Below are 14114 nucleotides of genomic sequence, written 5' to 3' on the forward strand. Positions count from 1 at the left end.
TTTTAGGCCCACTTTTGTTTTTAATTTATATTAACGATCTACCTAATTTCATCACACACTGTAATTGTTTGCTGTATGATGACGATACTACAATATTTAACACGGATAAAAGCATGAACTTCCTAGTAGATAAACTTAATGCGGACCTTCTCAACATATTACATTGGTGTAAATTAAACAGACTACAATTTAATGCAGCTAAAACTAAGTTCACTGTCTTTACTTCACATCAATGGTCATTAGTTCCTGTTCCTTCCATTTGCATGCCACAGTACTCGATCCCGGCTAGTGATGACTGCATGTATTTGGGCGTCAGCCTAGATGAAACTTAAAATTTCATCACCACATTTCAAACGTAAAAAAATAGATGTCCTATGGTATACGCATTCTCATTCGAGCTCGTCCCTTTTTCTCGCATTCTATTCTGTTATCGTTGTATTATGCATTCATTCCTTCACATATTAACTACTGTATAATTACATGGGGTAATACATACAGTACTCATCTTGCGCCACCACAAACCGTCCAGAATAGAGCAATCAAAATAATAACTTTTAGCTCATACTACACCAATGCCAAACAATTATTACAAGTCAATAATATCCTAACAGTATCCGGCATAATTAAATATAAACTAGGTATCTGGTTATATAAACCATATCAACAATCAATTCCCCTTTTCTTTCGTTCCGTCTTCTTTCCTAGACAACACTAACAGCACTAGATTTGCTCTTAAGAAGAATTTCATCTTACCTAAAGTTCGAACCAACTACGGTAAGCAATCTGTTCATTTCAGCGCTTTTTAATTATGGAACTCGCTACCATTTGTATTAAAATTAATGACACTACATTAATTTATTAACGAATTCAAAAAGTTCCTTCTGCAACAACCGAGCCTTACCTAACATTTTTTTTTGTATATGCCGCATAATGCATGCATTTGCATGTTCATTGGTTAATATCGAAGTTTATATCATGTTTATTAATCACATATGAAACTGTTTAAGCTAGCCCATTTTCTGTTCAATTTGTTCATGTTTCCATATGTTGCTTAATTGATTTAATTCGTATTCTACAGTTTCTTTTAATTGCTACCTTTCTAATTTGTTTTTATAGTTGTATTTATTACTGTTGCTGCGTTAACTAAGTTTACTTTTCCTTTTATATATACCATGTACAGGAGGTCCCTATTTAGTTGCCGACTCAGGGACCTCCCTTCTGTATACTACATGTTGTAATAAATTTGTATGTAGTAATAAAATTTGATTCTGATTTTGATTCTGATTGCACATGCCTTTTTAAATAAACAAGCATATTTAACCCCAGGAGGTATTAAATTGTCTGTCAGAGGGTCAAGGAGTCTGTAATAGTTAAAGACTAAAGAATTCCTAGTGTAGTAGATCCACTGTGCTACCTCACTTATTTATCAGGTGATATAAGCACATGTAGCAGTGGAGACAAGCTGACAAAAAGTATACACACCTTGAACTCCAGAATGATCTTTTCCACCTCAGGATTTTTGGGCTTGCCACTTTCTGCACACAACAATGGGGAGCATGCTGTTGTTTGCCATAAAAAAGTGCCCAGTGAATATCTTTAGCACTTGTGCAACAATGGCAGCATGCCATATTTACTAGAATCTAGGCTTATATCCAGTAAACGGAGGATTAAAAAAAAAGAATGTAATCTAACCAGCGTATCAGCAAAAAGCAAAACACTATTTATTCTTACCCATACCGAGTTAGTCGCAAATGTTTTATGCAATTATGCACAGCACATCAAAAGCTTATTCTTGTATCACTCACCACCTGCATCAACACCAGGTGTTAACTTGTCAATTTGTTCCTCCTATAACATGCTGTCCTCAGTTCTGTCTATTGCTGCTGGATTGCGCCACTTGCAAGAAAGTTGTAAGTTCAGGTTAGCAGCAATATGTCTCCATGCAAGTTTGTGCATGACCATGCCAGGCATTAAGCCACTTACTGGGCTTCAGCAGAACTCTTACATTTCTAGTCCACAGAGACACTGCTCTTTACTCTTCCAAGTTCCAGAGCATCAGGTGCAGACAAGAGTGTGTTGTCTTGCTCTATCATTGCTGCATTAATCATTTCACGCGCTTCTGCCATCACACATGCTACAGACAACTCTGCCAATGCCGAACAACACATCTTGTCCCTCACAGAGTTTGCAATACTTTTGGCAAAAGCTGTACCACTGAATACACATGCATGAATGTGTGTGCTTCACTGTTAGCCAGTGATGTAGCCAGTGATGTAGCCAGTGATGATGGTAGGCAATGGTAGCCAATGATCACGGTAACCAATGGACAATCATAACAGCATAACAATCCACCACCACCTTTCCTCACAGTCAAGAGCTGTAGATCAGCATGAAAGCACAGTGGCAACTGCACTCAGCTAAGGGAAGGAGTACTTTTCATTTTTTGTTGCTGTGACAGGCCCCTCATACTGACACCCACTGATACCTTATTCCAGAGTTCTCTTGGCACTCAGATTCAGGTGAGTTAACGCAAGCCACCATATGAGGTGGGTGTTGTGCCATCTGGTGCCACAAAATCTGGACGCTTATTACACTGTTTTGGTGAAAAGCTTAATGTGCCATAGCTAGTCCATCATAATATGTGGCTTGTCATGTTAGCAAAGGCACATAATTGAGATCACACTATTGTGAATTCATTAATTCAATATTTCATTCTGTCTGTCCTCAATGCAAGCGAGCAAGTGAGAAAACACATTTGCTACAATCATGTTAGGCTGTATGAACATTTTCAAATATGCTTCTCAGATACAAAGGGTGAGTCTGAACATAGATTGCTTCATCTTTATGCCTTTGATTTTCAAGTTAAAATAAAGAAATGTGCGAACAAAAAAAAAAAAAAGAACCTCACCTTTTTTTTCGGGCTCCTTGGGCAATTTGGTACCATCTGCAAATTCAATGATGCAATTTATTTATCAATAGCTTTCGCAGTAACGTTCATAGAGTATTAATGCACAATGAGGTAGAATGTACACAAGTCGCATACAACCTACAGAAGAATTATGTTGTCACTGCTGTACCCAGAAATTATTTTCGGGAGCAGCTCTTGCAGGGACAATGGTGGCCATTTTGAAAGTTTCTATTCACTTATTTTTGCGTATGAATCAAGCAGAACACTGACCATATGACAGTATATGCATATAATATATATACTTCATGATATGTACAATAATATAATGACAGATATGTTAATTGTGCTGAGCAGCATATTGCCACGACAATAATTTCAGAAGTTGTAAGGACTCCCTAACCCTTCTCCTGGTTATGGGCCTGTATGTTGTGAAAATATAGTTACGATGCAGATACTGCCAGAGTAAATGGGACTAAAGGCTTCTTTTGGGTGCTTGAGAAGGCCTCGTTTCTTATGGTACATTCGACTGGTTGCTTTGAGCATGCTAGGGCGCCCTCACAATGCGGTTTACATTTGGCTGGTCAAAATCAAACACATTTGCCTGTTTCATTGAGAGCGCCCCCCTCCAGTGCAGTGTGCTCAGAGGTGCTCTCACGTTCAAGCTTGGAACGTGATCGAGATCCATGAGAAACTCGATCACATGGTTACTCCGATTGCTCTGGAAGCAGTTAGCACATTCGGATGGAGCAGGCTTTCTCTGGCTCCAATCTGGAGACTGCTCTGCACCACTGTTGAGTTGGAGCACAGTAGCAACCAGTCGAATGTACCCTTAGTTTCAACACATAGCACTCAGAAAGAAAAGCTGCGAATGACATGGCATTTGCTTAAAGCGATATACTAAATTTGCCCATTATGTAATATGATTGGCTAAGGCCACTTCGGAGCAGCTTTCTATGCAGCTTTCTGGCGCAGCCAAAAGTGCGTTTTGGAGCAGAAAAACAGGCTTTTGAAGCATCTAAATGCATATTTTATAGTGGAAAAATTGGCTTTTAGAGAAGCGAGACAGCTTGCAGAAGAAGGAAGCCCCTTGTAGTGTAAAAAACCGCTGTGCCCAAGAACGGGTGCTAATGATGATTGTGTAAGCGCATAAGTTACTGCCCTCAAATAACAAATGTAAAGACGTATGCACTATGTCGTTTGGTATGTCACGAAGTGTAAATGAGTGCTGTACTCTAGTTTCCAAAGCCCTGTAGGGCTACACTTGGGTATTGAATAAAATGAGGTCAATGTGGAACTTACTTCAAGGTGACTAGACATGCAAATAATAACTAGCATGAAAAAAAAAAAAAGAAACCCAATGATATTTACATTTTACAATGTAAATGTGTATGCTAATAATATACTACTTGAAATGACTAGACAAATGCTTGGCTTGGTCGGCAAGCGACTGCCCACTTTCAAGGTCACTGAAAATTTTGGTCTTTGCAACGTGGTTCATTGTGAGCTCAGCACTCAACATCTTCACAGTTTACACTTCCTGCTCGAGGAAGTTAGATGGTGGAAGAATGATGTTGCTTGTGATAGTAACGCACCTCAACTTCAAGGGATTATTTTCGTTTTCAAAGGTAACAGAAAACACCTTTTGGCACAGCTTTGGAGCACACTTGTGAAAATGTAGCAGGATGTAGCAGGATTTGCCATTTGGAGCAGTTTGGAGCAATTTGAGCAGCAATGACATCAGTGCCCATCTGACAGGGGTAAACACACAGTATCCTAACGCTTTGCACGTTTTTTTTGTGCCACTGCTCACACTGACATGTAGAAGATGAACAACCGTGCACCACGCTGCATGCACAAGCATGGTTGTCATATGCAAGTGCCTCCCAAGCTGTGTCAGCACGAATGTTGGGTCTACAATGTAAAATATCAATTTGTGGTTTTCCTGGCAGTAAGAGCAGACAACCATAGCACTGAAAACAAAGGTAGACACAATTACTTGCAATGGATTTGCACTGAACAGAATTTGTGGTCTGGTGCTCTTTAGCCATACTTACTTGGCCCTTGCATCACAAAACACCAAACTCATTATAATTTGTGGCCTTGATACTGAATTAATATACAGACATTTAAAAAACACCACTAATAACAGCCCCGTAAAGTTCATGCCAGAACTCCTTAAACCTTGTTAATGTTTTCGCTTACACACATACTTGCAGGAGGTCTTTCGACAGCGAAGGAGCCTTGACAATGTCTTGAGAGAAATACAAAATGAGGCAAACATTTTAAAAGGCTCTTGCATTAGCTAAGGCCACAACATTATTGCAATGAAACATAGAAGTCTCTTCACTGTGTACATCAGATATTCCATCATTATTAAAATTTGTATTTGATGAGTGCACAATATTCTGAGAGCAATACAAGTTTATTCCACTGACATACTGAAAGCTGTGCTCACCATCACTAGATAACTCATGTTTTGATCCAGAGCGGTGGTGGGAGCCTGAGTGCTTTGATTCATCTGTAAAGAAGCAAAAATAACTATCATTGCATAACGGGTGCCTTAGCCTTATCCACTACAAGCTTATACAATGCAGTGCTGCCCACCACTGGCCTGTGGCCCAAAATTCTTATGGAAAGGGACATTCTCATATGAAGTTATATTGTACAGCATGCTGACATGACAAAATGCTTATTTCTGCTATGTTTACACTTTATTCTGTTTGCTCATAAAAGTGACTGCAGTAATACTGGGAGGTATTCTGTAAGTGTCCACCTAGTGAACATGTTCACTTCATCTGCTTCTGGGCCGGTATAATGTAAAACTATTCGAATATGTTTTCAGTCCAAATCGGCCATTAGCCTTCCGTGATAAGCCAGAATGGCTCGGGCTCTGCCCATTTGGGTGCCCATCCATATGGGCTGGACCCGAACCATTCTGACCTATCCCAGAGGGCTAATGGCAGATTTGGAATAACAACAGATTGGAATAGTTTTATGTTATACCAGCCCTGAAGTTCTGACTGGCTGGAGGTGCCTGGCTCCTTCTGATCTGATGCAGCTCATCCAATCAGAACTTCAGCAGCATACAAAATGAACATGCCCACTAGGTGGACACTTATAGAATACTCCCCGCTCATTCCCCCCTCCCCACAACCAGACACAGCAGAGTATCATGCAAACAGGCTAAATGAAAGAAGCTGATACACACCTTAGATATTGAATAGATGCCAACACTGTGCAATACTAAACAGCCTTTTGATTGATTGATTGATTGATATATATATATATATATATATATATATATATATATATATATATATATATATGTTTTTATGGCACAAGGTCCAGTTAGCCTTTTGTAGCTTGACAGAAAAGCAGCTGCAACTAAGATAAGATGCAGTAATATAACAGCTCAAGGGAAACATCACAAAGTGGTACATACTAAGCACTGGAAATAAGCCCTCAGTTCATTCATCCTCCACTGACACACTTTGGCTATTTCGTGACGTTACTCTCATTTATACCTGCAGCTGTCTAAAGCGAAGGTCTTCTCAACTTACGTAACATTTCCTTGAGGCCTTTTATGAAGTCTGAAGAAAAAACAGAGCGCTCAGCCCAAATGCTGAACACCCTGTCCACCTGCTTGGCAATGCGTTCGTCCCGAAACAGGGGGGTCTGCTCGGGAAGGACATCGCCAAAAGATTCAACAAACTGCTGGACTCCTTTCCGCTTGCCATTTTGAAGCACGTCGTTGGCCAAGTACAGCATGGTCAGCCGATGAACAGGTTTAGCTGCACATAAATCTAGCAGTGAACTTTAAATGACACCAATACTTTTTAAAGTCATAAGCACACTGAATAAGATTTATCTGTTAGTTTAGCTGTTTCTTTGTAATCGTACAAAAGTGGGCACTATATTTCATAAAAAAAATTACATTTGTTTCCTTGCAGCATCCAACTACACATCACTATACTGAGTGCAGCTACAGGTGTTGCCCAGCAAAAGAAATAGAGACAACAAAGAAACTGCAAAGCTAGCAAGGTAATGTGAAGTGCTTCTAACTGCATTACAACAATTTCTGCAAGAATGTCTAAGCTAAGTAAACAAAGGCTATGGAGCAAACTTGCACCATAAATTAAAAGAATACATATGAATAAGCAAAACGAGCTTTTAGAAAAGTAAGCATGTGAGCATGTGCACACATGCATCTACAATTCACTGAGCTCTCTAAAGTGGGCACACTACTGCATATTGAGAATGTGCTCAAAGATATTAGAAATCTCTGTCATAGCATGTTTATGAATGAAGTGAAAGAAACACACCATATTTACTTGTGTAAGTCCCGCCCTTGTATTTAGCCCACATTTCCCACTTTGTATTCCATAAATTGAATAAAAGAAAAAGAGAAAGTTTCAGGGGCACTTGCATCTATGAGCATGAACACAGGGGGGATGTAGACACCATGCATCCCCTCCCCTTCTGTGGCCTGCTCAAAGCAAGAGGGGAGCAGTGGGGGAGAGGGGGGGTGCAAATTGAGTGCCCACTCATTAGTTCCACATGCTATGAGTGCCTTCCAAGGTAGATTTTATCTTTTGTTGAGCAGGGCATTGCACTGCTTACCAGCTGTGCTTTGATCATACAACAGCAGTCAAAAGAATGCAGGCCTTTAAATAGGGGAGGACAGGATGTGTAAACGCTATAGAAACTTTACTTAGATTACCAATGTTTGTTGGAATCCTGAGTTTTTAATGCCAACTGTTTTGAAAAGTACAATTCATGATTTTTGTGGAAGTTGATTTCCATTTCTTCGTGTTTCTACTTTGGCTGTCTTTGCTTGTACTAAGGAGATTTTTGGAAAGAAACTTACACATTTATGCGGGACAACACCTTGTGGATTATTTTGTAAAAAAAGTGAGCAATTGGAATAATTTTTTTGCAACAGTTTGTGTTATAGTACCTGAAGCATGGTTGCAAGTAATTTAAAAATAGTCTGAGGATAAACTACACATTGTAGAACAACCAAGCATACTAAAATGTAGACTTCCGATAAGTGAGTATTAAATAGGTAATAAAAATTGTGTTCTATGGTGCCTTTACAGTTCTTATGGAATGTCTGCCAAATGTTTGAGGGTGGATAGCATGCAAAAAAGAAAGTGAATGGGAAGGGGCACTGAAAGATAGTTTGAAAGAAGATAGGTCAAATATGTTATTAATCTGTGAATAGGACTTCTGCACAACTCTTGTAAACATTGTCAGAAATACATGTAAGCTGTAAATTAATATATCAAATTTGTCCTCTTCAGATGCTCTAACAGATGCAGTTTACAGAACTGCAATATGTGTTTTTGGTGCAGAGCTAAAAAAAAGTGGTAAACTTCATGCTATTATTTTTTTCGATCCTAACAATTCTCGGAAATTTTTACCAAAAATTCAGGCCCTTTTCGCTTCCCACAGCCACTGGAATTTATCTTTCTTTATCAAATGCAACAAATTTCATTATAGTTGGTCTAGGGTTATCTCAGAAAATAATTTCTGCGTTTTACATATAACTGAATCGGTGGCATCGAAGTTGGGCCCTAGCTAAAGCTACCTCTTAAGGATTCTCTCTCTCTCTCTCTCTCTCAAAAAAAAAAGCAAATAACAACTTTATCTTATTTTCTTACCTTACCTTCATTGAAAAACATGCAATAAAACAAATTATTATTGACTAATAAGCAATGTTGTATTGCAGCTTCATCTTAATGGAGCCTCCTTCGCTTGTAATCAGTAGCAGGAGGTGCCCTCTTCATCTTTCCAACCCAGTTTAACAGAACTAGCAGAGCAATTAAATCACTGCAAGAAGTTCACCTTAAGCTCAGATGTGTCCCCCTGTAGCCATGCCAGAGAAGAATGAAAAGCTCAAGGCAAATTCCTCCCATACAAAATTTTCTATATTGTGCTCACTCATTCGAGAAGATAAAAAAATGATGCTAACCTCACCCAAAATCAAGCTTGAACTAACATATGTTCACGTTGATCCAGTCTTGCAACAGCAAATGCAGCCTTAGTGATTCCTTATTCTGAGCCTTGCTTCTCAAAACACGCAGCTGTCACAAGACTTGCTGTTGAAATGGTTTCTTTTCTGGCACCCCCTTTAGCTGCCTGTACAACCTCTTTGACTGAGGAATGTGCAAAAGTGCAGCGAGGAGAACTTAAAGCTGTCTTTCACTATTTCAAACATTCACTGCACTGGTGGTTTGCAACTGAGAACAGTAACTTACAGAGAGAGATGCATGTATGAACCGGGAGAAATAGAGAAGAATGAAGTGAGAACCCAGAATACGGTAACTGTTTGTAGATTCATGCTTAAGTTGGTGCGATGCCGCATAACCGCCAAAAGTAAAAATAGTGTAGAAGTATGGGAACGACACCACCTCTGTGACACTGAATATATTAAAACATTACATGAGGCCAAGGACAAATTCTTCTCTGTAGACCTGATTACAATGCTTCACTCAAACCCAAATTCTGGCGTGTCATCTCCTCAAAACAACAAACTAACCAAATAAATCTCGTTGACTCAGATGATGAATGAATAAGCCCAAATAATTCCGCAGCACTCCTAAATGAATTCTTCACATTGGTATTTCACGTCCGTAATCCCTGCACTCTGGAACCTTTACCTAGCTTTCTGGCAAAAACAATGCCTCAAGTGAAAATAAACCCGGATGGCATATCTAATCTAATTCGCTCTCTTAAAATATCATCCTCGGCTGGCTGCGATGACATAAACACCAAATTACTTAAAAGCACTATAACTCTCCACTAAATTTTTGTACCTTATATTTAATCAATCTTTAAACACAGGAAACGTGCCCGACAATTGGAAAAAAAGCGAAGGTATTTCCCATTTTCAAAGCAGGAAGGCGCGATAATCCTACTAATTATCGTCCGATCTCCCTAACCAGTGTCCCATCTAAGCTCCTTGAGCAAATTATAGCATCTAACCTAATGGACTACCTAGAATCAATGTCTTTTTTTACCCTTTACAACATGGTTTTCGTAAATCTCTGTCTTGCGAAACTCAACTAGCCGAATTTATGCACGACCTACTACTACACATGGACGATCCCCTTCAAATTGATGCAATATTCCTAGATTTTTCAAAGGCCTTTGATCGCGTGTCTCACAACCATCTCTTTGCAAAATTGTCCTCCCTTGGTATCCATCCCGAGATTATCAAATGGATGGAAAGTATTTTAACAGGACGCGTTCAGTTTACCTATGCTAACAATTCTCAGTCAACCCTTACCAGTGTAACTTCCGGTGTTCCCCAAGGTACAGGTTTATCTCCTCTATTGTTTTTGATTTACATAAATGACCTTCCCACTAACATATCAACGAAGCTGCGGCTTTTTGCAGATTATTGCGTTCTTTATAACACCCTTCATACATCTAACGACACAATTGCCCCACAACACGACCTTGACACTATCGCTTCTTGGTGTGAAAAATGGCATATGCCTCTAAACCTCACTAAATGCAAAGTAATATCCTTCACGCGCAAACACACCCATACACCGCACTTATTGCATTAACTCTGTTCCTATTGACCACATGTGTACTTGCAAATATCTAGGAGTTCATATGACACCATCACTTTCATGGGTAAAACATATTTAAACAATTCGCTGTGAAGCTTCACACACACTTGGGTATTTGTGACGTAACTTAAGATCCGCATCGTCCGAAATAAAAAAAAACTTGCATATTTAACATATGTGCGACCCAAAATTGAGTATGCATCATCCATCTGGCATCCCTTGCAAGCTTATCTCACCCATGATTTAGAAGCTGTACAAAACCGCGCTGCTCGCTTCATTACGTAACAATATTCAAGACATATCAGCGAAGCCACCTTAAAACAAACTGTATCTTCCTTTGCTTGCTTCATGGCACGCAACTTCTCGTCTTTACCTTCTTCACACTTTCTTTTACTTCACCCAATCAGGACACGCCCTCTTAAAACACCCGTTCAGAACATCATCCAGTTTATCTCATACTCGCCCCTTGGCGGCAATAAGGTTTCGGACAACACCGATGAGCAGCTTATTCTTCCCCCATGCCATAACACTTTGGAATGCACTCCCGGATAATATTGTTCCATGCAGTGACCGCAAAACATTTCGCGAAAAACTAAACAATTTTGATAATGCCAACATAACCACCACGCTTGTCTTATTATTATTTATTTATCACCTCGTTGGTACTGTATATATGTTCCTTTTTCATCTTATTTTTTGCAATTTTCTTTTTTTGTACCTATTGCAATCAATGCTTATGTTACTTTCTTATGAAGCTGGCGACTTTGATGTACGCCCCCCCTTATGTAATGCCTTCGGGCCCTTAAAATTGAATAAATGAAATGAAATGAAACATTTTGGTAGAATTGGTGACATTGGACATGGGAGTGCAGGAAGTATGAACTAGTGAGTGCATTTCAAGAGGTTTTGGACTTGTTGCATTGCTGGAGTGCTGAGTGGAGTAGGGAAACCGCCAACAAAGAGAGCAGGCCTGGATTGATGGAGAAATGAGATGCGTATGAGGAAGTCCCCAATTCCTCTGTTGCCAACTCTGGATTGAGTGACTCTTCCACGTGTTCCCAAAAAGCAACAGAGGAAAGAAGATATATATATATATATATATATATATATATATATATATATATATATATATATACATATATATAATCTTGATATTGTCACGTGGTAGTGACGTTAAAGAACACAGTAGCAGTACTGTGAAAGACAAAAGTAGCTTTTATTGGGCGAACCTGTGCCCACAAAACAGGCTACACTTAAAGCACAACGATAGCGGCGAACACAGTCGGCGATCGTCGTAAATCTGATCAGCGGGTCAAGCGCGTCGGCTTTTATACAACAGTCGTCGAATGTTCCAAACTAATCGTTGGGACTCGCATGCCTTCCACAAAGTTCTACAACATTCGAGTCACGCGATGAAATCAGATAACACAAGGTTCGGCGACAACAAACAGCCGGGTAGAAGCATCGATAACTTTCCAGAAACGTCGGATACATGCAGGCGCGTCCCTCGCTGTGCGATTACAGTTAGGCGGCGAAACGTGGTCGGCCGATAAAGATAAGCACATGTGTCAATACCCCCCTCTTAAAAAGCATCGACCGGATGCTGCAAACAAACGAAGTTAATAAACAAAAGCACTCGTAGCAAAGAAAAGAACAAAAATAACGAAGTTCGTCAGCGTCCGTAAAAGGGTTTAAGGCGTACCACGTGGACCACTTCAGATCGTGCGCGGCGCCGCTGTGAATGCGAAATGCCGTCTGGCACGACCTCATAGTCCAGTGTGCCAATACGTCGGATAACCTTGTAGGGTCCGAAATAGCGTCGCAGTAGCTTCTCACTTAGTCCTCGTCGGCGTATCGGGGTCCATACCCAAACACGGTCGCCGGGCTGGTACTCGACGAAGCGTCGTCGCAGGTTGTACTGTCGGCTGTCGGTACGCTGCTGGTTCTTGATCCGTAAGCGGGCGAGCTGTCGAGCTTCTTCGGCGCGCTGGAGATAGGAAGCGACGTCAAGATTTTCCTCGTCAGTGACGTGCGGCAGCATAGCGTCGAGCGTCGTCGTCGGGTTCCTGCCGTAAACCAGCTTAAATGGCGTGATCTGTGTTGTTTCTTGTACCGCCGTGTTATAAGCGAATGTTACGTACGGCAGGACCGCATCCCACGTCTTGTGTTCGACGTCGACGTACATTGCTAGCATGTCGGCGAGGGTCTTGTTCAGGCGCTCCGTGAGACCATTCGTCTGCGGATGGTAGGCAGTTGTCCTCCTGTGACTTGTCTGGCTGTATTGCAGAATGGCTTGCGTGAGCTCTGCTGTAAAAGCCGTTCCTCTGTCGGTGATGAGGACTTCTGGAGCACCATGTCGCAGCAGGATGTTCTCGACGAAAAATTTCGCCACTTCGGCTGCGCTGCCTTTCGGTAGAGCTTTAGTTTCAGCGAAGCGGGTGAGATAGTCCGTCGCTACGACGATCCACTTATTTCCGGAAGTTGATGTCGGAAACGGTCCCAACAAGTCCATCCCGATCTGCTGAAAAGGTCGGTGAGGAGGCTTGATCGGCTGTAGTAATCCCGCTGGCCTTGTCGGTGGTGTCTTGCGTCGCTGACAGTCTCGGCATGTCTTGACGTAACGGGCGACATCGGCGGTTAGGTGCGGCCAGTAATACTTTTCTTGTATCCTCGATAGCGTTCGGGAGAAACCGAGGTGCCCAGCGGTCGGATCGTCATGTAGGGCGTGCAGTACTTCTGGACGCAGCGCCGACGGAACAACAAGAAGGTAGTTGGCGCGGACTGGTGAGAAGTTCTTCTTCACGAGTAGGTTGTTTTGAAGCGTGAACGAAGATAATCCACGCTTAAATGCCCTAGGGACAGCGTCGGTGTGCCCTTCCAAATACTCGACTAGGGCTTTTAGCTCCGGGTCCCCTCGTTGTTGTTCGGCGAAATCTTCCGCGCTTATTATGCCAAGGAAGGCGTCGTCATCCTCGTCATCTTGCGGCGGCGGGTCAATGGGGGCGCGTGATAGGCAATCGGCATCTGAGTGTTTTCGTCCGGACTTGTACGTTACAGTGATGTCATATTCTTGTAGTCGGAGGCTCCACCGTGCCAGCCGTCCTGAAGGGTCCTTTAAGTTAGCTAGCCAACACAACGCGTGATGGTCGCTGACCACTTTGAATGGCCTGCCATATAGGTAAGGGCGAAATTTCGCTGTAGCCCAAACGATGGCGAGGCATTCCTTTTCGGTTGTAGAATAATTGCCTTCCGCTTTTGACAACGACCGGCTAGCGTAAGCTATCACGTGTTCATGTCCATCTTTTCTCTGGACTAGGACGGCACCGAGGCCTAGGCTACTGGCGTCAGTGTGAATTTCGGTATCGGCGTGCTCGTCGAAGTGCGCAAGTACGGGCGGCGACTGCATGCGTCGTTTGAGTTCTTGAAATGCGTCGGCCTGCGGCGTTTCCCACTTGAACTCGACATCACATTTGGTTAGATGGGTTAGCGGCTCCGCGATGCGTGAAAAGTCCTTGACAAAGCGCCTGTAGTAGGCACACATGCCAAGGAATCTACGCACGGCCTTCTTGTCGATGGGCTGCGGGAACTTTGCGATGGCAGCTGTCTTCTGCGGGTCGGGGCGG

General features: G+C 41.7%; 1 protein-coding gene across 2 annotated transcripts in view; it reads right to left on the bottom strand.

Moving 5' to 3' along the window:
* Positions 1 to 14114, bottom strand: part of LOC126542838 (uncharacterized) — an 85010-nt gene that overhangs the window by 25473 nt on the left and 45423 nt on the right. For both annotated transcript variants that reach the window (XM_050189953.3, XM_055077473.2), the window contains exons 2-5: positions 6469 to 6699; positions 5364 to 5426; positions 2909 to 2944; positions 1483 to 1535 (exon numbers count right to left, since the gene is read on the bottom strand). In XM_050189953.3, coding sequence (XP_050045910.1) covers positions 1483 to 1535; positions 2909 to 2944; positions 5364 to 5426; positions 6469 to 6699 — 383 coding nt within the window. The remainder of the gene's footprint in view (positions 1 to 1482; positions 1536 to 2908; positions 2945 to 5363; positions 5427 to 6468; positions 6700 to 14114) is intronic.

The sequence above is a fragment of the Dermacentor andersoni genome, chromosome 2 (genome assembly GCF_023375885.2).
Source record: "Dermacentor andersoni chromosome 2, qqDerAnde1_hic_scaffold, whole genome shotgun sequence".
Classification (NCBI taxonomy): Eukaryota; Metazoa; Arthropoda; class Arachnida; order Ixodida; family Ixodidae; genus Dermacentor; species Dermacentor andersoni.